This window comes from Electrophorus electricus, chromosome 6 (genome assembly GCF_013358815.1).
Source record: "Electrophorus electricus isolate fEleEle1 chromosome 6, fEleEle1.pri, whole genome shotgun sequence".
Lineage (NCBI taxonomy): Eukaryota > Metazoa > Chordata > Actinopteri > Gymnotiformes > Gymnotidae > Electrophorus > Electrophorus electricus.
Window position 1 is genome coordinate 28,228,486 of NC_049540.1, and position 25,101 is coordinate 28,253,586.

At 45.0% G+C, this 25,101-nt stretch overlaps 3 protein-coding genes across 6 annotated transcripts; 2 read left to right on the plus strand and 1 right to left on the minus strand.

Moving 5' to 3' along the window:
- Nucleotides 1-443: 443 nt before the first annotated feature.
- On the plus strand, nt 444-3,686 carry bxdc2 (brix domain containing 2). Its single transcript, XM_027024297.2, has 10 exons — nt 444-601; nt 844-955; nt 1,057-1,100; nt 1,212-1,282; nt 1,381-1,430; nt 1,537-1,610; nt 1,756-1,806; nt 1,913-2,014; nt 2,269-2,397; nt 2,998-3,686. Exons 1-10 carry the CDS (start codon nt 449-451, stop codon nt 3,250-3,252), a joined length of 1,041 nt encoding a protein of 346 aa, XP_026880098.2. The 5' UTR covers nt 444-448; the 3' UTR covers nt 3,253-3,686.
- A 621-nt stretch (nt 3,687-4,307) lies between these two features.
- On the plus strand, nt 4,308-13,350 carry nup54 (nucleoporin 54). 4 transcript variants are annotated; one of them, XM_027024310.2, is made up of 14 exons: nt 4,335-4,382; nt 5,773-5,877; nt 6,612-6,689; nt 8,229-8,309; nt 8,594-8,749; nt 8,917-9,137; nt 9,493-9,680; nt 9,898-10,094; nt 10,420-10,474; nt 10,797-10,890; nt 11,088-11,195; nt 11,493-11,612; nt 12,128-12,238; nt 12,317-13,350. In XM_027024310.2, exons 1-14 carry the CDS (start codon nt 4,343-4,345, stop codon nt 12,443-12,445), a joined length of 1,683 nt encoding a protein of 560 aa, XP_026880111.2. In that variant the 5' UTR covers nt 4,335-4,342; the 3' UTR covers nt 12,446-13,350. The 4 variants fall into 4 exon arrangements, with proteins under 4 accessions (XP_026880113.2, XP_026880111.2, XP_026880112.2 ...); XM_027024312.2 differs by lacking the exon at nt 5,773-5,877 and having other exon boundaries at nt 4,308-4,382; XM_027024311.2 differs by lacking the exon at nt 8,229-8,309.
- Nucleotides 13,351-14,146: 796 nt separating this feature from the next.
- Nucleotides 14,147-22,797, minus strand: LOC113586282 (serine/threonine-protein phosphatase with EF-hands 2). Its single transcript, XM_027024286.2, has 15 exons — nt 22,664-22,797; nt 21,974-22,028; nt 21,628-21,803; nt 20,531-20,645; nt 20,163-20,209; nt 19,913-20,079; nt 19,522-19,558; nt 18,347-18,496; nt 17,384-17,698; nt 16,880-17,065; nt 16,515-16,657; nt 16,240-16,346; nt 15,238-15,410; nt 14,745-14,832; nt 14,147-14,364 (listed from the first exon to the last, which is right to left on the minus strand). Exons 1-15 carry the CDS (start codon nt 22,787-22,789, stop codon nt 14,147-14,149), a joined length of 2,103 nt encoding a protein of 700 aa, XP_026880087.2. The 5' UTR covers nt 22,790-22,797.
- Between the last annotated feature and the right edge of the window lie 2,304 nt (nt 22,798-25,101).

Genomic DNA, 25,101 nt, shown 5'->3' on the forward strand with positions numbered 1-25,101 from the left:
TATGAACTAAATGAAGGTGTCATCATAAATCTGTTAACAATTCATTCTGTTTCTCATCCTGATATTGGGAATGTAAAAATGATCTTAGATTGGCAGTTGTGAACAGATCCATAATGATTCAGAACAGCCATTAAAGCCTTACATTTACGTACAGAAGTGAAAATACAGATGAAGACGTACGGAAAGCTGCTGGTAAGACCACATCACTAAAACAATAAATATAATGTTTCTAATACAAAGTTATCACAAACATAACATAACCTGAAACGGAATACAGCCCATTATATAAAATCCCTTTTTTCCAATGAAATGTGACGTATTTAAATATTTCAGTTATGACAGTCATTTGGGCCGCTGGCCGCTAGGGGGCTCCACGCCTTCCTTTGGTGCTCCACGTTGTTTTGGTGTCGTTACTTCCGCCACGTGTCACGTGGAGGATTTTAGCAAGATGTCGGCAGTCAAGAGAAAACGTGGAGGCAAAGGGACTGGACCGAAAAAGGCTAAAAAGGGTAAATTCGTTGAAAATGGAGAGCAGCGAGAAAATCTGGCAACGCAACAAGAGCAGGCAACAATCATCAGTGTCCCACGCCCCGTTTCTCAGGTAAAAAGTCCTGTTTTATCTCACTTGCTCTAACTCTTCGCCCGAGCTGAGTTCTTGAGCCTCGTGAAGTATGCACGCACTAGACAAGGTTCACGTGATTCTTCTAACGCATGCACACGGTAGGAAAAGATGACATAAAGTAATCCTTCTTCCATTTGAGTAGCTAGCCTAGCTGACTAAAGCAGGGTTTAAGCCTTCCTTTGCAGTCTAGCCTCTTAGCCGCCTCGCGCCTCGTTTTTCAGGGCAAGTGGAAAAACAAAGAGCGCGTGCTCATTTTCTCCTCGCGAGGCATTAACTTCAGGACGAGACACCTGATGCAGGACCTCCGGACAATGATGCCGCACGCCAAAGCAGGTAGACATGCTGTCCCGCGTCGCCCTCTAAAATATATCCCAGTGCATGGCGTGCATCACTGTAAATGACACTCATTCATTTGTTGTTGTTTTCTGTCACAGATACCAAAATGGATAGGAAAGATAAACTGTTTGTTGTTAATGAGGTACGGATTTCCACGGTGGCACATTCTGTAATTGTGTGTATCTTAATGCAACCCATTGGGGGTTTTTTTATCCAGTGAATCATATACATAACTGCATCACTCTTTGCGCAGGTTTGTGAAATCAAAAACTGCAACAAGTGCTTATTCTTTGAGGCGAAGAAAAAAAAAGACCTCTATATGTGGTGAGCTTTGAGTCTTTGAGTGCTACATGTTTCTGAGGAGGCCTGCTACCGTTTTAGGAATAACCTCAACTCTACTCCGTGGTTATTTTCCTTGACAGGGTCTCCAATACTCCTCATGGGCCTTCAGCGAAGTTCCTAGTTCAGAACGGTAAGTCTTCCTCAGTCCTCACGTCTTCCTTATGGAATCGTGCTTTGCCGGCGTCGCAGCTCCAGTTCACTGCCGCTGCCTAGCTTTACTGGTTTTTTGTTTTCAGTGCACACTCTTGCTGAGCTGAAAATGACAGGGAATTGCCTGAAGGGATCCAGACCGCTGCTCTCCTTCGATCCAGTAAGGAATTAAATATCTTCTTATTTGGGAATGCTGTGCATTATCCCGGACACGTGCCAGGCTCCCAGGCTTTGGGTTTGTACGGACAGACGGTGAAGCCGGTGTTGATCGCACTGACGACGATGTGTTCTCTTTGACTATTCAGAAATTTGACGCTGAGCCTCAGTACGCCTTGCTAAAAGAGCTGTTCATACAGGTACGTCTGTGCAGCCAGTACTCTGCTTGGTGCTTGTTGGACTTCTCACAGTATGGGAAGTGTGTGCTTATGATCAACACGTCTCCCCCCCCCCCCCCCCGCGCAGATCTTCTCGACACCCCAGTATCATCCGAAGAGCCAGCCGTTTGTGGACCATGTCTTCACCTTCACGATCATGGACAATAGGATATGGTTTAGAAACTACCAGGTAAAGACCAGGATTGGACTCATACAACTAAAATGAAGTATTTACAGGGCGGTTCTGCTAGTTCTGCTTTATTACAGCCAGTGGCAGCAGTAGTGGAGTGGAAGTAAAAGTGCTTTCAGTGGCTTGGAGGTCCATATGCTTTTGCACAGGGCACTTCCACGCCTTACTTAGTCAGCCCTGCTCTTTTTTTTTTCCTGATTACTTCTTCTGTGCGTTTTGTTTTTGCTGATGGGTGGTTTCCACGTGCCCTGCAGATCATCGAAGAGGACGCGTCCCTCGTGGAAATCGGCCCCCGTTTTGTCCTTAATCTCATCAAAATATTTCAGGGCAGCTTCGGTGGGCCAACGCTGTATGAAAACCCCCATTTCCAATCCCCTAACACGGTAGGTAGCGCTTTGCACGCTATTAGGTGGAAGTGATGGGAGCCAGTTCTCAGTGAATCACTCAAACCTGTTTAATATCTTAAATGGATGTGGTTATGGTGCCTCCCCATTAATACAGCACTGGGTTTGTATGCCTGTAACCTCTCTCCTAATTCCTCTGTGGCATCCAGTGCTTCTTAACACAGTGGGCATTGGCAGCTCAGTGGTTAAGGTACTTGACTATCAGAAGAAGAAATCAGAAGGTTGCCAGTTCAAGCATCACTGGCACCAAGTTGCCATTCTTGGGCCCCTGAGAAAGGCCCTCGTCCCTCAGTTGCTTAAGTTGTGTTCAGTCAGAATTGTAAGTCGCTTTTGGATAAAAGCGTCGGCTAAATGCCGTAAATTTAAATGCACTGTTACTGATGGGCAGATGTGGTCGCACAGTAACCTGTTGAACTGGAGTTCCACATGCTATGCAACAATAGCATTTATCTATTATGTAACAAAAGATTCATTCTAGAACCCCTGTTATAACATTCTATACTTATATAACACACAACCCCTAGATTTGTGTTCATGTCATAGTTTGGCTGGTTTTTTTTGTTTGTTTTTTTCATGCAGTATCGGCGCATGGTGCGCCAGGCCATGGCCAGCAAGCAGAAGGAGAAGCAGCTGGTGAAAGAGATCCGTCTGGAGAAGAGGAAGGAGGTGAAGGAGCTGCCCACGGCGGACGTCACGGAGGACGTGTTTGTCACGCCGGCAGAGGAGAAGCCCGTGGAGGTGGAGCTGGAGGCACCAGCCCCGGAGCGGAAGAAGAAACTGAAGCTTACCGAGCTGAAGAGGAGGACCTGGTTAAAACGCAAGGGCCTGAGGTGAAGGACCTGCCACGTGCCCCCATCTCAACCCCTGACCCCAGCTCCAGGTTTCAAGCCCAGATCTTCATGGATCCAAAGGCAGCTCCATCTCCTGCTGCTCCCTGCCATGTGTGGGGCCCAAAAGGATAGTTTTTACAATAAACCCCCTCCCCGCTGTGTCAGTCATTCTGAACCTTAAAATGTGGGTCTTAAGGCCTGAAGCTGTTGGATACTTTGGTATATGGCACGTGTTGTTTTCATTTTTAGGGTTTTGTATGGTGCCTCACAGCAGACGGCTACACACCCAGGACCGCCTTGTCTGGACTCTGTAACATACAGACTCATCTGTATTTTACTGTGTATAGGATGAGCTCTTGATTAACAAATTAAAATAAAACCTGCTCTTGTTATTTCTATGCTGATATTTGTTACAAGAAAATTAAACGTTTAGTCTGATCATTGACTTTATTTTTTGTGGGGGAGTGGCTTAGGAGATGTTTCTGTCATTTCTGTGACAGAAATGTTGGTTGTTGAAGTTGAACCCAAGTATGTATAGCAGTAGTATATTGTTCTTGCACTAAAAAAAATATAGTATGAATGATGTTTGAGTTTTTCCCACTTGTAGTTTAATATTAAGTTCCAGTGCATAGTAGATATTAGAAGTGGGGGGGGGGGGAATAATAAAACGCAAGCATTCCTCTTCTTAAAGGAAAGTCATGGCGATACTGATGTCGGTGGTTGGCATGTTTTTCTGCTGTAATAGTCTGAAACTAGGCAGCAGTGGGGATGCTGAGATCAGCCTGTTTCCTGCAGTGTAGGTTTGCAGGTCTGCCGCACTTGAAGATGCCCGGGAACGGAGGCTGTAAAGTTCTCGGAAAGGGTTCCTCACCCAGACAAAATGGAAAAAGATCTGCTTGATTCTTTAAGGGGATACTCTCCCCGTTACACCAGGTTTACTGACTGTCTGATAATTACTCGCCATGTTTGTTTATATATGTGAGTGCATGTTTAATTTTGACCCGTGCTTGTTTGAATGAACGAAGTCGGGGGGGGGACAATTGTTTTTGGGGCGAATTACCGTCCGGACGCAATACTATGACGGATTAGGAAACATGGCGTTCAATTTTGGCGGCGGCAACGCGAACTCTGCGAGTAAGTGTTTTGTTTACGTTGAACAAATTAATATTTTCGTCAAGTACGGTAAATTAAAAAAAAAACTAATATACTTCAAATTCTACAGGGAAAGTAGAATGCTTAGGTATCTGGTCATTTCGAAATACCACGGCCAGGCTAGCTCGCTGGTTATAGCTAAGCTAAGCTAAGATAAGATAAGATAAGATGTGGTAACTAACTGTTTAGCTGTTTAATAAACGCCGCGTTGGTGAGGGAAGCACAGACTCCAGCTCGGGATCCTGACGCAGAACCACCCCACTGGAACTACAGCTGTCCCTAAAACAACCTTAGCTAACCTGCTGCACGGCGAGTCTAATCCGGCTAGCATGTGCTATCTTAGCTAACCAGGCTAGCTACCGAGTCACCGGCTCGATCATAATGTCGGTTGTTGATTCCGTTAAGTGAGTTAACCATACTATTATTAATAACAATAATAGTAATAATAATAAGAATATTGTTGTTATTATTGTTATTATTATTATTATTATATTCGGTTAACATGTTCACCGGTAACTATCTAAATGTCACTGAGGAGAGACATAAATAGGCAGCTAACTAGCTAACCTAAGATAGCTAACGTAGGATAACGGCTTTCATGTTCGTTATTTGTATTCTGTCGTTTATTTGACTTTATATAGATATAGCAGGGTAGTTGAGCTGGATGTGTTTAATATAGCGGGGCAGTTGAGCTGGATGTGTTTAATATAGCGGGGCAGTTGAGCTGGATGTGTTTAATATAGCGGGGCAGTTGAGCTGGATGTGTTTAATATAGCGGGGCAGTTGAGCTGGCTGTGTTTAATATAGCGGGGCAGTTGAGCTGGCTGTGTTTAACATAGCGGGGCAGTTGAGCTGGCTGTGTTTAACATAGCGGGGCAGTTGAGCTGGATGTGTTTAATATAGCGGGGCAGTTGAGCTGGCTGTGTTTAACATAGCGGGGCAGCTGAGCTGGCTGTGTTTAACATAGCGGGGCAGTTGAGCTGGCTGTGTTTAACATAGCGGGGCAGTTGAGCTGGCTGTGTTTAACATAGCGGGGCAGTTGAGCTGGCTGTGTTTAACATAGCGGGGCAGTTGAGCTGGCTGTGTTTAACATAGCGGGGCAGTTGAGCTGGCTGTGTTTAATATAGCGGGGCAGTTGAGCTGGCTGTGTTTAACATAGCGGGGCAGTTGAGCTGGCTGTGTTTAACATAGCGGGGCAGTTGAGGTTGATTTGTCCTCGGTGACACCTCGATGTCCGTTAAGCATGGCTCGTGCAAAAGCAAAGGAGAGAGCCACGAGTTCCGCCCTCATCCTGGCTCGTGCGTCTGTTGCCCCTCTGTCTTGTTTCGGTGTCGATAAACAAGTATTGTTGTCTTGTTTGTTGTCGATAAAGGCTCTTCTGGGTTTTCATTCGGTTCATTTGGTGCCAAAACGACAGCGTCAACAGGTTTTGGCTTTGGTACCAGTACCAACACTACCGCCTCATCGGGATTTGGTAGTAAGTCCATCTGTCCACATCCATATAGTTCCCTGTTACATGTGAGGAATCATTTTTACATTCATAATATTAAATGTTTGCTAAAGAAGGCTTCCCTGCCTCTCCAGAAAGCTTGATTATTGCTGATCTTTTTTTAATCTCCTGCTTTAATCTCAGAAAATCTGTGTAGGTTTGCAACTATTCTTAAGGAACAAATTAATGAAAGCAAACTTGCTTTAGTCAAGGTGGCTTCTGAAAGAACATGAAATGTAAGGCTTAGAATCTTTAAATACATTTTTATTATTTAATTATTTAAAGTACAATTTTTAAACATTTTTAACTGGCTTAGCTAGACTCACATCCATGAGCTGCACGATAAACACTAAACTTCGGCATTTGGTAAACACCCTGATATAACTGAGGTAGCTGTTTAGTGACTATAAGCTGTATTTCTGAGTAACTTTTCACAGAACAAGAAACACAGTTTGCATCCGAGACTCTGGTTGTAAGCAGGAGTGGGTGAAAGGCTGAGCAGTAATCTCCTTCCCTGTTCACATGGTGGGGGAAATGTCTGTCTCCCACTCCTGCCACACACTCACTTCATGCGTTTGGCCAGGCAGAAATGCACCTGTGCATTTAATGACGATCCTGCAAAAAGCTTCATAACTTGCCGTCACTCGTTCTCTTCGATTTCGTGAATTTCGAAACCTTCAGTTCAATGGGCAAGTGGTTAACTGTTGCCATGGTTTTTCCAGGTCTGACTGCCCCAGCATTTGGGACCGCTACCACGACACCTGCCTCCACGGGGTTCGGGTTTGGCGCCCCCAATACAGGTTTGTTTGTTTGTCCGTAGATCGCATACCTTGTAGTTGTGAACTTTGTGTTAGAGCCAGGATATCCAACAGTGACATGCTCATATTTGGATTGTGCCTGATTCCAAATGAAAAACCATCTTCCCAAAGGTCTTTTGCTAATGACGGACCGCACACTTTCAACATCGTTTTCTCAATGAGACGGATGTGCAGGGTTTTGGCGTGATACTGACTTAGTTCAAAAGCGTTAACAACCCTTTGAGCAGTACGTTGTTGTACATGTACATAGTTTTGACAAGTAGTTCTATTTGTCAAATAGTTGACTACTGAGTGAGATGTGTTATAAAACAAAACATTATTTCTGGCTTTTCGTGCATGTGTCTGTTCTACTTTGCTCTCTCCGATGTTTCTCCTTCCTCTGCACGACGTCCACGTGACTAACACGACTCTGGTTCTTTCTTTCCTTTCTCTCTTTTCCTCTTCATGCCTTCTCGCACTGGGCAGGATTTGGGGGGCTGGGCACTGTGAGCACCAGCACGGGGGGGTTTAGTTTCGGGGGGTTGGGGTTGAACACTAATCCAGCGGCCGTCAACTTTAACATGGGGGGCTTCGGGGCCCCAGCCACCACTGCCACTGTTTTCAATTTTGGCAATAGCCTTGGCGGTGCAGGTACATGCCTTTCTAGAGTAATCAAACGTTTGTCGTTGTCGTCGTCGTCGTCATCATCATCATCATCATCGCCGCAACCATCAGCCTGCCATTGTATTTGCTGAGATGATATTTCTGAATTTCTTTTTGTTGTTGGGAACTAGCAGACTCAGGCACTGTGGTGTGTGTGTGTGTGGTGTTTTTTTATGGCATCACTAATCATAGACAAACTTTAAATATGCTCCAAGTCATCACTTTTTATTTGTGTCACTTAGCAGACTTGTTTATCCAAAGCACCTTACAATTGTGACTCGAGTACAATTTGAGCAGTTGAGGATGTAGGGGTCTTGCTCAGGGGCTCTTGAACCAACAACCCTCTGATTGCCAGTCTAACATACCTTAACTGCTGAGCGACCTCTGCTCCCCAAAAGTGATGATCCCTTGTAAAAGTCATTACTTCAGTATGTAAGCTGTAAACAGCTTTGTTTACTCACAGCGTCTATTTGAACATGGCTTTCCCCACTAAAATGAATAGTACTGTGGGATCACCAACGTCCTAACTTGGATCTCATGGCCAGCCTGAACAGAGTTCTGTCATTGAAATGAATTGTAAGATTGTCATAAGGATTCACTGAGTGGACCCCAGTTTTCAGGACATAAATCGCAGCATCTTGCGTCCAGCTCTGCAGTGTAGGAGGTAGCAACAGTTGTCTTTGCAGCCGTGAAAATTAGAGCCCGGTGTTCTGTATGAATTATTCCCTCATAATGGTCTTAGTAGGGTTACGCGTGAACATGCAACACTGTCATGAAACCATTTCTACACCCCCAACTCTCACCTTTTTGGGCATTTTGGTGGTTCTTTCACTTTCTCTGATCTTACCGCGGCCCTTTGTTACCACCTGTTGTGTGCAGGTGCGTTTGGGGGTTTCGGCACTACCACTACCTCGGCTGGTGCTGGCTTCACTTTCAGCTTCACCAACCCCTCGAGCACAGGTGACGTTTCCTTCAGACAACACTAACGCTTAATCCTATGCGGCGCTTCTAACCCTGCACTGCTGCTTTCCCACCACTAGATGGTGCTGTGCATTTATAATGCCTGGTTCAATGATGCTTTATACAGTGTACAATAAATGCAGTCCATTTCTATTAGGGCAGAGGTGGTGCAATGCAAACACAGTATGTCACTATGTATAAATTGTATGTACCTTTCCTGCATGTTGTTAAGATTTTTGTGGTGATTAGTTGACCAATCTGGATATTGTTTGCTTTGCTGTTAGGTGGTGGCCTGTTTGGGAACACCCAGAACAAGGGCTTTGGGTTCTCATCTGGCCTGGGGACAGGCCCCGGCGCAGGGGCAGGCTTTAGCTCAGGCCTGGGCGGCACCAGCCTCGGATTTGGCGGCTTCAACCTCCAGCCGACGCAGCCACAGCAAGGTGCGAGTCTCGAACAGCTCCCACAGAACAGAACCCAGCGTTTGGGTTCACCAGGGTTCCCTGCAGAACTCTAGAGAGAGATGTTGTGAGCTTTGGTCTGTATCAGACCTGTACTGCAGTGTGCTGGTTGGCTTATCCAAATGTTCCCTTTGGCGTTTGACCTGCAGGCGGTTTGTTCGGACAGCAGTCCCAAGCCCCAGCACAGCCGAACCAGCTGATCAACACGGCCAGTGCCCTGTCTGCCCCCACGCTACTCAACGATGAGCGCGATGCCATCCTGGCTAAGTGGAACCAGCTGCAAGCCTTCTGGGGCACAGGCAAGGGCTATTTCAACAACAGCATCCCCCCAGTGGACTTCACTCAGGAGAACCCCTTCTGTCGTTTCAAGGTCAGTTCCACCACAGGCAAGTAAAGTAAGCAGAAAGGACCCGTCTCGTGCCATCGACAGCCGGACGTGATTGTGGTATTGTGGGATGGGTGTTATGGGATGATGCTAGAGGTTGACATGGAGACAAGCTCCTAGAATCCGTCAAAATTCTCACAGTGGGGAAAAAGCAAACACTAGTGAAAACTGAATCAGGCTTCCTGCAGCATCATTGGTTGTGGACGAGACATCAAATTACTGTATGGTTTGATTATTTTAATTTGTTTTTGGCCAGTTTTTTTGTCCCTCTGACGGTCTCCTCTTGCACGCCCTCTCGTGGTCCTCCCACGTGTTTCCTCCCTCCCCCGCGCTCCCTCAGGCGGTGGGCTACAGCTGTATCCCTCGCAGTAAAGATGAGGATGGTCTGGTGGCTCTGGCGCTCAGTAAAAAGGAGGCGGACGTTCGTAACCAGCAGCAGCAGCTGGTGGAGTCTCTGCACAAAGTTCTGGGCAGCAACGCCACGCTCACCGTCAACGTGGAGGGCGTCAAAGCTCTGCCCGACGACCAGTGAGTGTCCCCCTGCCCCGCCCCATGTGCCCCATCACTGCTGGAGAACATTAGGGAGCCAACTTGCCTACGTGGCTCATAGATTTATATACAAAGTGTAGCTGCCTGTTGTCACAGTGCTAGACATTTAGAAGGAATGTTACACCTTGTTCATGATGCAAGGTCTAAACCAAGGACTGTGATGGTGAGTACTAAGTGCGCGTGTGTGCGTCTTTAGGACGGAGGTTATCATCTACGCAGTGGAGCGCTCCCCCAGCGGCATGTCAAAGCGCGTCCCCGCCTCCACCCTCTTCAACTACATGGAGCAGGCCAACGTGAAGGTCCAGCTGCAGCAGCTGGCCGTGGTCATGGCCGTCCCCCGCACGGCGCTCTCCCCGGCTCAGCTCAAACAGCTCCTGCAGAACCCTGCTGCAGGTAGGTGGCGCTCTCCTGCCCGGACGGACCATGGCACATTAATGCCAGAACCCTCGGGAGGTGTAAACAGGACAGGGAGTGCCGCTAACACGTGGAGGTCGACGCGGTTAACGCCGTCATCGTCACGGCAACTGCGATGTGTCGTAGCAAACTTCACTGTGCTTTTCCTGTATTAATGAACGCCACAGACAATTTTCTGTTCTTGTTTCACAAGCAAATCATTCCTAGTGTTTCCAAGAGTTTTAATTGGAGTTAAGCGCAGTCCTGTTACTGAAGGATCCTGACTGGACCTTTCCGCTGAGTGAGTGGTTATTGTACGTTTCAGGAGTGGATCCCATCATATGGGAACAGGCTAAAGTGGACAACCCAGACCCTGAGAAGTAGGTGTTTACTAATGTTGCTCATGATTTTGTTCCTTTAAGGTGCTTAAATGACGTCCGTGTATGCAGTATATTGAAAAATAACAATGGTTAAAATATAAAGGCTAAGGCAAAGAGTGCGTAAAGTATTTCTTTAATACCTGTATTAAATATTATTGTTCTAATGGATGCTAATTTTCAGTGTTTGGGTTTTTTTCTTGTGATTTATCTAATCTCTAATCTAGATTCTAGATTAGGTCTAATCTTGTATAATCTAATGTAACAGACCTCATCGAATATAATAGACCTGCAGCTGAATGTACTGTTTTGTTTGAATTTCTAGGCTAATTCCAGTGCCAATGGTTGGTTTTAAGGAATTACTCCGCAGGTTGAAGATCCAGGAGCAGATGACCAAACAGCACCAGACCAGAGTGGATGTGAGTGTGTGCCGCTAGTCCAAGTTATTATTGCCTTTAGAATATGGCTTCACCACATGTTGTTCACTTGGACTTGTTTTAAGTCAACTGAGATTTGTATTACCTAGCCAGTGCAGGTCACAGAAATCACCTTCCACAAGTACTACCTTTTTATGGTGTTTTTGTGTGTCCGGGGCGGCGGGGGGTTTTCTGTGCAGATAATCTCTAACGACATCAGAGAGCTTCAGAAGAACCAGGGAACAACTGTGGCGAAAATCGCTCAGTACAAGCGGAAGCTGATGGACCTGTCTCACCGCGTCTTACAGGTAGACCACACACCTGGATTTAGCTTTAACACACCAGAGAGAACCTACCAACACTGGAGCCTTCCAGCAGAACATGACACATGAGTCGGAGGCAAGAAACGCATCTCTCCAAGGCCGCTGTTTCCTGATATCATAAACCTTCTCTCATTTCACCGTGGCTCTTAAGAGCCAAGGGACATGCTTTAAACTCTCACCTTTAACTCATTTCCATAGCTAAATCCCTAGCTGAGAAGTAGCAGAAAGGTAAGTGTAAGTGTGTGTGTGTGTGTGTGTGTGTGTGTGTGTGTGTGTGTGTAGGTGCTGATAAGGCAGGAGATCCAGAGGAAGAGCGGTTATGCCATCCAGATGGATGAAGAGCACCTCCGTGTGCAGCTGGACACAATTCAGTCTGAGCTCAACGCACCCACACAGTTTAAGGTGACTCCACCCAAATCAGTCTTTCACCCAGGTTACGGACATGATTCAGGGTGAACTGGGCAGTGATAGTTTAATCAGATCTCAGCACTAAAAGTTCAGATTAAATCTGAACTTAATTACAGACTTCAGTCACAATTCAGCATTGATGATTTGGTGGCGATAATTATGATTCACATTCAGTCTAAGAACGGCACAAATAATTCAGTCTGAACTCGGCTCTGAAAATTCATGTGATTCTGTGAGTTCAGCCTCCCACTCTGTGTACAGTGGGTTAAAGGAATGGTATATGCTAAAACACTGCTCCAGAGACAGGCAGTCCTCATCCCAGAGACCCCAGTGAGGGTCTATAGGCCACACACACACACACACACACACACACACTCCTTCTCGTATTATAAAAGTGTTTATTATTAGACACCGGTCTATAAGATCAGGGCTGGAAGTCGTGCAAGAGTGCCAGTTATCGTTTCTGCAGAGCGAGCTATATTGAGTGTGTGTGTCTGTGTGTCTTACAGGGTCGACTGAATGAACTGATGTCCCAGATCCGGATGCAGAACCATTATGGCACAGTCCGCTCAGAGGAGAGATACATCGTAGACACAGACCTGCTCCGAGAGATCAAACAGGTACATTTGTGTCTGTCTGTGTCTGTGTCTGTGTCTGTGTGTGTAGCACTGACTAAAGCCTGTGTCTCCTCCCTGTAGCACCTGAAGCAGCAGCAGGAGGGGCTAAGTCACCTGATCACTGTGATCAAAGACGACATGGAGGACATCAAGGTTATTGAGCAGGGCCTGCACGACAGTGTACACGTGAGGTCAGGCAAACTCAGCTGACATGGGCCACCTCTCCTCCTGTAGCTCACACACACAACCATGTGTCACTCGGTCCCTCACTAACAAAGATGCGTTTACATTCTCACTCGCTCGCCCTCACTTTACTTGGACTCTAGATGTCACAGTAGAGCAGACTGTTGTCTCCTCTGTCCTGACACCTCAGCAGAGGTCCTGCTTTCACACACAATAAAATAAACTCCCTCTATCAAAGAATCTGTATTTCTGCTTTGATGCAGGAAAAATGTGTATTCCAAGTGTTTGGGGGGGGGGGGGGGATAGATGCCTGGAACGATTACTGATATATTTCTCCTTTATTCAGATATTTAGACCCACCAAATGAGATTAAATATCAAAATAATATGCAGAATATTTTCAACACAGCCTATTTGGACTGTGCTGTTTAGCAGGAGTGCTTGAGTAATTGATTGAGAAGTATTTTAATTATAACCTCCATGTAAATAATGGCTTTTATTGTCAGTAAAGTTTTGGTAAAGCATAAAAGGATATACAGCATGGACTGTGTGCACTCAAACTCATTTGAATAAAGTTTTTTGTGGTTATGTAAAGGTCTTTTTTTTTTTTTTTTTTTTTTTTTTTGGTCATAACTGTTTGGTGTAAGATCACGACTCAACACAAAGAACATAACGGGTAATTGAATATGTACAACACATCGTCAGTCCACTGTCTGTCATCCTAAATGATGTTTGTGTCGTCATAACTTCTCACAGAGTCCCAGCACAAAGAAGTGCTCATTGTTTTCATTTCAACAAGCTGCTCTGTGCATCTTTCTAAAACCAAACTTAAACAATATTTGTAATGTCATTAAGTGTTGATAAATGACACAGTTGTGTGATTGATTTTGGAAGACCAATCAGAGAAGTTCATTAAAATGCTTGGGAGGAAAAGCAAGTCTTAAGCTTATAGTATGTGCCGTATTTGGTATCTGGAGTACAGTTATTCTCAGCCAAATCCGCCAGAGATGTTGAGATGATATTGCAATTAATCACAGTGAGATATGGTCTAATGTAGCTAATGTAAGTCATGTGAGGACGTGAAGACAATGTCGTGTGCTCCATGTCGTGTGCACTTGTCTGTTCCATTTACGCATTTTATTAAGTCGGTCTCAGCTGAAAACTGCCTGGCTTTGCTTCGAGCCTGTCTACTGCAAAATGAAATGTGTTTTAAAGTGCCAACAAATCCACTGAGTAGAAGCTGGTTAGGGTCAGTTGGCCTTGTGCGAGTAAGACTGTCAGGTGATGTCTATTGATTCTTTCAGTTTTAAGTTTTTGTGTGTGTAGAACTTCTTTTAGACAAGCATGGGAGAATGCCCATGAAAACCAGACAAGACGACTCCTTTTGCAATGAAGTACTCTGGAAGTTCACCCAGCGGTATTTGTGCCACTGAGCTGTCTTGACGCTACCCAGAGAAGTGCTCTCTGAAGCAGCTGGGTGCTGTCATGATTACGTTACAGATAAGTGGTAAGTGGTATAGGCCTTCCTCTGTGGCTCCCAGGCTTCAGATTCGGGGTTGGGGTCTCTGCTGGTGAGCTCTGCGTCTCTGGCCTTGGTCGCCAGGTCTCTAGTTGTTTCTCAGCGTCTGATTAAGCATTAGGGTTGCAACACAAATATGGAGATTGAGAAATCTCCAGCCCCTCGTCATGGGGTTGTGTGTCCTCCCAGGGGCTTCTGGGCCGTGGTCGGTCAAGGGGGTGTTCCTCTGTTCACTCTGCCACCTTCCTGTGAGCGCACGCGGCTCACCAGCCTGAAGGCCTCCATGAACTCGTTAATGTCGATGCTGCCGTCCTTGTTGAAGTCGATGCTGGAGGCCAGGCCGGAGATGGCCTCATCGCTGATCTCTGTCTGCAGGTGGGCGCTCAGCAGTCTCCATGTCTGACGGAACTCCTCGAAGGAGATGAGCCCTTGGAGGGGAGGGTGGAGTGATTATTATCTGAGCATCTCCGCTATGGTCACACCTCTGAACCTCAGATCAGTCACCTGTGAACTAGAGCGTTTCACCGGACAAGGGGACGTGGGATAAATTTGAACCATTTTAAAACCTGAGAACTAGCGAAAGTGGAAAAAAGCAAGCCTTCTCCTGCATGCTATTGTTTGGTCTTATTTTAATCTTTCTGCATTTCATTTGCAGTTTCCAGTTGACCTTTGTCTTGGAGGCTCACGTTCACACAGAACTGTCCCTTTTTTTTAAATTTTATTCTTGATGCTTTAGTTGAGCCTTTTGTGCTGCGTCTGTGAACCAGCCAGACTATGAGGGTCAGATGACCGGAGCTGCTCTCCCTACCGGAATGATCCATGTCTATGATTCTGAAGATGGTTTCTAGGTTGGAGTGGTGTCTGTACATGGTCTCCAGAAGCCCCGTGTGAGCGAGCTGGTGTGAGAGGAAAAGCAAAGAGTTCAACTGTAATATGCTCTGCAGGAATAGAAAAGTGTGCAATCAAACTGGAATATTTACAGTATTTCACACTTGCATTACAAAGTCTTTAATGAGCTGGTAGACCAATGGCTGAAAATGTACACTGGACCATGTAGCTTGTGGCCCAAAGTCTGATCTGGTCTGAGATTATTGAGGCTTATAACAGTGTCCTGTGACCTGACCCTCTGCACCACTGTAATTGATTACTGCGTATAAGCCAACCTTTTGTTATACATCAAGTCTAATCCATTATAATGAGAACGTTTGAGCTTTTGAAACAGGACCGCAACAGTTTTCAGGTCTGATCTTTTGTAACGTATAAATGGAGTCTGATCTGACCACCCTGCCCATTGTGCCCACCCTGTTGTTGGGGTCTGTGAAGGTGAGCTCCCTGAACCAGTCACGGTAGTTGAGCATGCCCTCCTGCGCCCCGCCCTGGCTCACAAGAAGCTGCGACCTCAGCATTCTCCAGGGCAGGCCCAGATGCAGCACCGTCTCCGTGGCAACAGCCCAGTGCCTCATGGAGATCATGCCTGGGGCAGAGGGGAAACCCATGAGTAAGGCTGTGTGGGACAGCCTACGTGTTGAGTCCTCCAAATGATGTGGATTTAGCACACTCTGGACAAAGAGGGCTGGAGTTTAGTCAGTTTAGTGATCCGGCTATTACCGCTGGTAAATAACTGATATGTTGAATCTGGAGATCACCATGGAGAACGTTATGGCCCCTGATTATCTGGATTAGGTCTACAAGGACCTGGAACGGAAAGAAAACCTGGAACAGTTCAGAACGGACCCAGGTTTAGATCATGGCGCAACCGGTAAAGGTAGCTGGAGGCTCACAAAACTAGGCTGTTAAAAACTAGGCCCTCTAAGAGTGGGAGGGGTGACCATGGGACCCTGCTATGGTCTTTGGCAATTTGCATTAAGAGCCACCAGAGGGCGCCCCAGGCATTAGCCAACAAAGTTCTTTTCACAATATGTTATCCACACTGGAATTGAAAGCATGGATTTGGTTGTTGGGGCCTTGCCAGGTCTGGAGATGCATAGTGCCAGTTTGGGTCATATAGAGACTGCTTCATTAGTCTACAATAAAAAGTAAGCTTCCTGTTTACCTGTGACAATGTGTTGGAGGACTTCACATGCGTTTACATGGGGGAAAGGTTGTGCACATGTAATGTGAGGCAAGTGTGTGTCAGTTTCGGGTGTATAGAGTACATACACACACACACACACACACACATTGATCCTCGCAAGTGCATCTTGCGTTAGCAGTATCATGTTACGTTTCTGTGAAAAATCTTGAAATTTTGGATTCAGTAGAAAAATGTGTCAGGCTTGTGTGTGTGAGTGTGTATGTGTTACCTGTGTGCTCTGGGTCAAATTCCTGAAAGGCATTGATGAGCTCTGATTTGTGGGCAAAGAGCTGTTCTCTCAGGGCTTGAAGAGCAGAGCGTTCTGTCCGACCAACACTGCACACACACACACATGCATCCACATACAGGTGTGCACACCTTCACACTCATAAACTCTTTTTGTTAGTACAGTTATTATTCACTAACCTTTGAGCGCTAGCAGTTTTAACTGACAGATTTTGTGTGTGTGTGCACACGCAGCTCGGCATCGGCGCGGGTCCTCACCTCTGTCTCAGCGTGAGGTCTCGGCTGGATCGGCTGGCCTGGTACTGGATGAGGTGCGGGTTCAGGTCGGGTCCTAGTTGCACGTAGGCTCCTCTGTTACTGTCCACCTCGTAGTAGTTGGACGCTGAGAATATGGTCAGCACCTGTATACATGGATAGAGAGCTACAGCGTCACCTATGGCGGTGTGTCGCAAAATCACCTGTTCAGTATTGCCAATATGAAATTAGAGTGTTGTACTCCTTTCAAAGTTGAGGTGTACAGTGTGTACACATTGCAAAATTAGTTTGGGTTTTTTGGGGGGGTCTGTACCAATATATGTATTTGTATGTGTGTGTGCGCGCACGTGTGTTTGTGTGTCTCCAACCCTGCGGTCGTGGCAGAACTCATAGCCATCCTGTTTGCACTCATGCGATCGGATCAGCAGCTGCAGTTTGTGACGCTGCAGGACATCTCGTGTAACATCCGGCCCCCAGTAGCAACCACCACCACGCACCTTGTTCGGAACGCAGCCATCCTGCGGCATCGGGTCACTCCACAGCACATCCACAAGCTGCAGTCCAACAGAGAAGAAAAAGAGTGTGTATGTGTGTGTGTGCGTGCGTGCGTGTGCGCTCCTTAACAGGGAACAAATCTTAACAGGAACAAATCTGTTTGCAACCTTTTGTGAGAATTCATACCCGAGGACGGAACAGTGTGTGAGTGTGTAAACAGGGAGTTGAGTGAAAGTTGTTTCAGGCATCGTTTCCCAAACATAAACTATTTCATCACTTCATTTTCAGCGTTCCTCCTCCCTTTGTTTAACTCATATAACCGTTATACGAGATGCCTTGCACTTGTTGGAGCGATTCCCAGGAATTTCCCTCCGAACCTGTTTCCACTCATCCATGTCCGTCTCTGTGACCTCCCGGTCCTGGTCAGGGTCGCGGTTCGAGGACAGGTAACGCACCCTGTCACAGGAGGCACCGAGCCCCGCCCACCTCCTCCTCTCCTGCAGCTCCTCCTCCACGGTGCGGGTGGAGTTGGCCCTCGGGAGGCAGAGCGGCAGCGTGCCCCGAGCGAGTGAACGGACACGCCTCCTCTCGCCGTTGCCTGAGCAACCCCGTTTACCCTCCGAGAGACCACCCCCAGGCATACATGGCTCCTCTCTCGGCTGACGCTTTGGAGGCCTGAGAGCTGAGACATACTGCATGACAGGAGACAGGGCAAGCAGTTGAAGGTCAGTGTTGGTTTAAGTGGTGAAATGGTTCACAGAACCAGGAGAACGGTTAGAATTCCTATTTAAAGCATGTTGGACCATGTGTATGTAATTCCATAATAGTAAGTAAATATGTGAAAGTGTAAGTGATCAAGACATTTCACAAGCCCAGGCTTTGCCAGAATCAGAGTATCATTCAGCATCTCCAAGAACCACCTTCACTGACAGGAAGGGGTCATTTGACTAATGGCCAATCACAGACCATCGTTTTTAGCCAATGTGTAGGGTGAGATTGAAAATGATGAACAGAAATATCCACATAAGACAAAGGGGTTTGGAAAAGATTACTGTCCTCCAGGAAATGCTGTGACTGCAACACCAGAGAAAGTACCAAAAAGTCTTCACAAATTTCACAAACCTTTGACAATCCAGTGGCTATATCTTGCTCTGAAAGGCTTATTGTTTACAAATCAAAATACTGTTTGCTACGACTGACTAGCTAGCATTTAGCTTGTTAAAAAAAAACCCCATAAATTTATTTCCCATTGGACTAAAAAAGAACAGGCTCCTAGGAGTTCCTGGGGAGCTGTAGTGCTGTGGGTTAGGTGCTTGGGCATGGTTACAGCTACAGCTCACTCTGTGTCTTTCCAGTCGGGCAATGAGTCTGAGGTCAGTAGTGTCAGAGATTCCACCGTGCAGCACCAGCACCTTCCGGTCAATCACCGTTGCTAGGGGCAACTGGCTAAAGATCTTCTGAAGGAGCTTTAGAATCCTCTTCCCATGCACCTATGTCACAATGCAGAATGAACAAAACAAATCCATCCAAATTAAGTTGGGATTTCGTTTCTTTCTTCTTAGTGTTTAGACTATACTGTACATTCTTAGTGTCTGACAATGTCCAGTGGGTTGAGAGAAAGGTCATTTTTCTACACACCCTCTTTCGCTTTTTTGAGTTCAGACATCTCTGTTTAGACAGTCAGTGTTATAAAGACAGTCCTCTCCCTGTTCGAATGCTCCGAGTGCTCACAGGATGGCTTTGGCAGTCTCCCGGACCTGGGAGGACCTGAATCTCTGCAGGCTGGAAGCTGGATTTGCTGAGTCAGTGTATCACAAAAATGGCCAAAATAATGTAGAAAATACTAGAGAAATATGGAATATGTTTTTGCTGGCCAGGAATATTCTCTTTCAGAACATAGCCTCAGTTTCAAAAGCTACTTATGTCACCTTATTTAACAGCACCAGTACATTTGTAGTATTCAGTACTGAATTTGTTATGTTAGCCTAGCTCCTTACTAATGGCAAGACGTAATCAACAGTAAGTGGATGTGATAAATTTAGACAGCCATTCTGCAAAAGCTAATCTGATATCTGTGGTTTTACCATCTTCTTCTAATGCTCCTGCCAAATCTAAAACCTAAATATGTTTCTCTCTCTCTGACACACTTTATCTCTCTTTCTCTCTCTCTCTCTCTCTCTCTTTCTCTCTCTCGCTCCAGGCTCCTTCCTTCTCCGCCCTGCCTGGCTAACCCTCTAGTAGGTCAGCAGAATAGTTATTTCAAGCACACTGAGCTTCAGGATGCTAGAGAAAGGCCATCTAATCCTGTAATCAAATCCTGTAATCCCACAGGTGAGTGAATGACTCACGTCACACCCAGAGCCAACCAGACCCCCAGTGCTCACCGCTCATTTTAAGAGAGTGTGCAGAGAAAACCATCACAGAGCAAAATGAGAATTAGCCCTGAGTTGGAAACCTCAGAAGTTCCCATTTGTGTGGTACATGCTGAGAAGCGTGTCACAAATATGACCCTCACCTTGTACTTTCCAAGAACCTCCTTAGTGAAGCCATACCTAGAATCAAGAGCAGAGGAGCCTTAAACTGGGTCAGATCGCACACTCAGACTCCACAGCACATCAGGTAGCCGACAGTCAAGTCTCTATTAATGTTCCACTAAACATACCCACATATACAGCATCCATTTACAGCATTTAGCTGAGTTACAATTCTGACTGAACACAACTTGAGCAACTGAGGGTAAAGGGTCTTGCTCAGGGGCCTACCAGTGGCAATATGGTTATGGTAGGGTTTGAACTGGCAAGCTTCTGATTACTAATCAAGCACTTTAACCACTGAGCTCCCACTGGAAATAATTCCCTGATGTTGGTTCATGACAGGGTGCGCTAATGTGCATGACTGCTAATCACCTCAGGTTCACAATGTGGTCTTCATGGTTGCCCCTGTTGAGGTGGACACCACTGGGGTACAGCAGCTGAAAGGAGAACAGGATCAAGAGAATCTCCATGGAGTCTTTCCCCCGATCCACAAAATCTCCGTTGAACACGTACGGAGTCTCCGTCGATGGCAAGCCATTCTGGTGGCAGATGGGAAAATTTGCTGTGACCAGAAACCAAAGACGATAACAGTAAGCAGTGATCATGTCCTCCACATACTAACCTTGTAAAACACCAGTAGCAGGTCCTCAAGATGTCCATGCAGGTCTCCTATACAGAGAAGAGTTGAGAACAAAAAGTTCTCACCTCATACAATAATAATATGAGATTATTAAATAGATTGTAGCAGGATGCCACGTGTTTCTTTTTAAACTATATATATATATATATATATATATATATATATATATATATATATATATATATATATATATATATATATATAACTTCAACATATTATGCTGAAACAATATGTTTTCTGTCTAAAACTCATCATATTATACTAAAGCATATTATATATTTTTATTTTATTTATTTATTTATTTATTTATTTTGTCTAAAACTCTGGCTAACCAGTTCATCTCCTCGTACCACAGATGGTGATCTCCTTGCTTTGGCAGGTGGAAACCACGTTGATGTTTGGTAGAACACGCAGTAGCTTCCAGGTCTCGCCAAGGAGCTGCAGGACGTAGCGGGAGTGGAGCAGCTACTAGGGAAGCGGCAAGGAGCCATGGGAGAAAGACATAGAATAAACGCCACTGACTTCCAGAATTCCACAAACCCCACTGGTTCCCAGAATTACAGAAACCTGGCCAGCTCCAAGAATTCAACAAACCCCACCGGATCCAAAAATTACACAAACCCCACTAGCTGCAAGAATTTAACAAACTCTAATCCCCATAGTGCACTAATAACAGTTAAAAAGCTGGTGTATGACTGACATTTGTTTACACAACCAGAATAGCAGGTACTGCAGAAATGATGGTTAAAGTTTAGCTGAATATGGCTAATCAGGCACTCTTAGGGCATGAATCTCAGTTAGCATGTGCATGAAGATATAGATGTTCAGTTAGCATGTGCATGGTAATATAGACCTCCAATTAGCATGGGCATGGTAATATAGACCTCCAGTTAGCATGGGCATGGTAGTACAGAACTCCACTTAGCATGTGCATGGAGATATAGACCTCCAGCATTCATGATCTGTCAGCTTCTGTTCATTGCCAGCTACATTACCAAATATACTGGTCCTATAAACGTATTAAGCTTATTGGCTGAAAGATGCAATTTGTTGCCAATTCATAGCCCTGCATGGCACTGCATTCAATTTCCCAAAAAGGTTACAGCTGTCAATCATCATGACATCATCCAAATGACGTCAAAAACCATTATTACGCTGCAAGACCTGCCGTATCCCACCTTCTTTCAACCCAGATATATTTGTTCCCGTAAGCCCCGCCCCTCATCAAGTAGGTGGCAATATTGTCCCACAAGTCCAACTTTCTCACCATTTTTAATTCGTGACACTTGGGCAGTGGTAGCTCGGTGGTTAAGGTACTTGACTTGTAATCAGAAGGTTGTTGGTTTATTTGCCACTGTTGGGCCCCTGAGTAAGACCCTTAACCCTCAATTGCTGAAGTTGTATTCAGTCATAATTGTGTGTGTGTATATATATATAAACTACCTACTTGTTTGTGCTTGATGGCTTCCAGCAGTTCAGTGACATTGTGAGTGCACAGGGGAAAGGTCAAGTGTGGCCCGCTGTAAGTGTCTGGCACCTCAATGTCCTTGTAGCAGAAATAGCGTTCCCATTCTGTATCATGGAATACCTCGCTCTCACAGAATAAGTGGGATATCATTTTTCCTGGGGGGGGGGGGGGAAGTATGTGTACATAAATTGTATGTTTAGTTTGAAATCACGATGCATTGGGTTATTAAAAATATGCATTTAGATTAACTAAACAATCTAAATGATCAACTAGATTGATTAAGGCTGTACAGTGTCTAAATTTTTGCTGGAGTTGTAGAACTCACGTTCACTGCTGGCAGGCGTGAAGTGATCCATGAGGTAGCCAAAGAAATTGTACAGCTGTGGAAGAAAACACAGAAACAAGGGGTTCCACCCAGGGTGTCACCCAGAGTACAGTGCAGGGCCTGCCCCCTGCAGGCATGTGTGCATAAACTCTGTAGAGACGAAACAAATTCTGGCCAAAAACTGGGATGGAAAACTTATTTTAGTAGTCCTGTCCATTTTCAGACACATACCCTTACTAACATTAGCAAAAAAAGTAATGATATCATATGGTTTTAATACATTATGGTTTAATTATATAATTACTTTGCATGCACTCTTAAATATTTCTGAGTTGCACATAAAATAAATTTTGCTAACCCAAGACTGTACCTGACTGTAATCACATTAGTTGGGTTCACTCATAATTTATAGGAAACTATGGGTCCTTGACTCAGAACTCAAACCAAATAAGGCAGTTTAAGCAATCTAAAAAATTTACATAAATCTCTATAAAACATAATTTCCTTAACCCTTCTGATTGTTTGATACTACATGAATTCATGACTTTATCTATTTTCTTAACCCAGCTCACACCTAGCTTTGTGGGTATTACTGAGTTTGTAACATGTAACACTCAGAATACTCGAATATTTCTTAACTTTCATGTCATAATCATAGGAACCCACATCATAATACGTCTCCTGACTCACTTTGATCTGGTCCTGCTCTCCTGCGTACTCGATGGACTGGAATATGCTCCACGTGCATCGGCGCCTAATCTCCAGACGGGCTGCGTACTGCCGGTACCAGCGCTGGATCAGCAGGGCGGCTCGCATGGCTGGGAATGGAGGGTCATGTGAGTCTTGTCTCTGTGCCGCTATGGCTGGCAAGCGATGAACTTGGTTCGTGTAACGCGCTCGAATGTTAACGGAGAATCGGTTAATGCAGCTGCTGCATCTGTTGACGACTGACTGGACCCATTTGAGTTCCCTTTATGTGTTCATCGATTTTGTTTATCTTAAATTGGTCTGCTAGTCTTAATGGCAGCTCAGATGAGCCAAAGCGCTGTTGGCATTCCCAGCATCCTACGCCGAATGTCTCTTTTTCTCTTTTCCTGAACTTAAAGAACCAACATCTAAGACTTTTTGTACTCTAGTATTGTACTCTAGTGTACTACATTAAGCCACTGGCCTACAAAACAAATGAAGGTTCTAATTACTCACCTATAGCGGCTTCAGAGGAAAAAATAAATACATTTTGTAATCCAAGTACGTGCAATAATATTAAATAGGTATACTGCTGATTTAATTTAATTTAATACTGCTGTTTGAGAATCATTTTGAATTACCTGGAAGTGAGGTTTGACCTAAAGAGGGCAGGAAAAAAAATATATATATGTGGGAACAATTATAAAGTGCAGTGAAGAAGCCTAAGTGATTTCTAATATTTTGTGCATTAACTTGCAGTAAATAAGAAATTATATAAATGAACATTATTATTATTACTGTTGTTAATAGAAGTGGTGGTATGTTGGTTATGGTAGCGTTATTAGTTGCTATTACTATTACTATAACGGACATCTTTAGGTGTACCTTTGTTCAGTATGTCTTTGCTGCATTTTTTCAGATGCAGCTGTTGAGGTTTGGGTTTGGTGCCTCCCGATCCCATCTCTCCTTCGGTCTTCGCTGTGCCACACGGCTCAGGTCCGCAGAGTGTATGAAGGTAAGACGGGCCGCGTCCGAAGTGTACGTCGCCGTGTGTCCCGCGCTGACGTCACCCCACACGCAGAGTGTGCCTGTAACCTCCCGTGCCATGTGAGATTGAAGCATGGGTTCATCAACGACAGCCTGGGAGCCAGTAATCTGGGGATTATCTAAACCCGCCTTCTCGTCTTGTTTTAGGCCTTTCACCGTCATTGACACTCTGTGACACTGTTCGTAAGAGTTACAGGAAACTCTCCCAGTATAGTATCCTACTGGTTATACTAGCTGGGTACTACACCTAATGTAAGTAACATGTGACATTGAGAATTATACTTAATGTCTATAATATTGTAATGTTCTAAAGTTTATAATGTGTCATGGAGTGACATTCAGTTTTATAGGTATTAATAAAAATAATTAAATGTATCATCTAAGAATAATCTAGGTAAGATTTCTTAATCACTCAGATTAAACTAACAGTTAAATTATTCTTAAACAGCTATTGTGAAGAGTATTTTTATTAGAAGTTGTTAGATGCTTGATGCTGCGATGCTTGAGTTGAATGGTTTAAAGTAGTCTCCATGAGTGGCCATTCTATATTTGAGTTGTCCCAGCTCAATTTTGGTATGTTCTTATAACATACCATAAGTTTCTTATTAAAATTGGGACAACTCAAATTGGTCCAGACAGTGTACAGGACTATTTGGAGACTTGAGACACTTCTGATCTGTTCAGTCACAGACATGGATGTTAAAGGCAGCAGCTACCCTTGATACCATCCTACAATTTCTCAAAATCCAACCATGTCAGTGGAAATCCCAGCTGTCTGTGTTTGGAATCCAAAGACATCAGAGGCTTTACAACAAGACGTGGGAGAAGTGCACCTGCCATTCGGGACAGGACACAGGACAGAGCCCTAGTCACACTCTGAGATGAGTATTTAATCAGACTCTGTGGGAAACAGAGCCCTGGTCACACTCTGAGATGAGTATTTAATCAGACTCTCTGTAGGAAACAGAGCCCTGGTCACACTCTGAGATGACTATTTAATCAGACTCTCTGTGGGAAACAGCCCTGGTCACACTCTGAGATGACTATTTAATCAGACTCTGTGGGACACAGAGCCCTGATCACACTCTGAGATTAGTATTTCATCAGACTCTCTGTGGTAAACAGAGCCCTGGTCTTTGTCTTGCTATGGAACAATTGCACTTCTAAGCCTCTGCACAGTGACCAAGTAACCAAAGCCACGACTAATGAGATTAGGGTTAGGGGTCACTGTAGCTACTAAATTTTGTTGTGCACAAGTATAATGACAAGTATAAGGCTCTTAGCTTATCTGTCTGGTCAGCCTGTACAAACTGTAGTAAAGACCCTTGACTGGGCAGCTTCCTGTATTCTGGAATCATTTCAAATAAAAACTAGACTGAAAGGATATCATAACT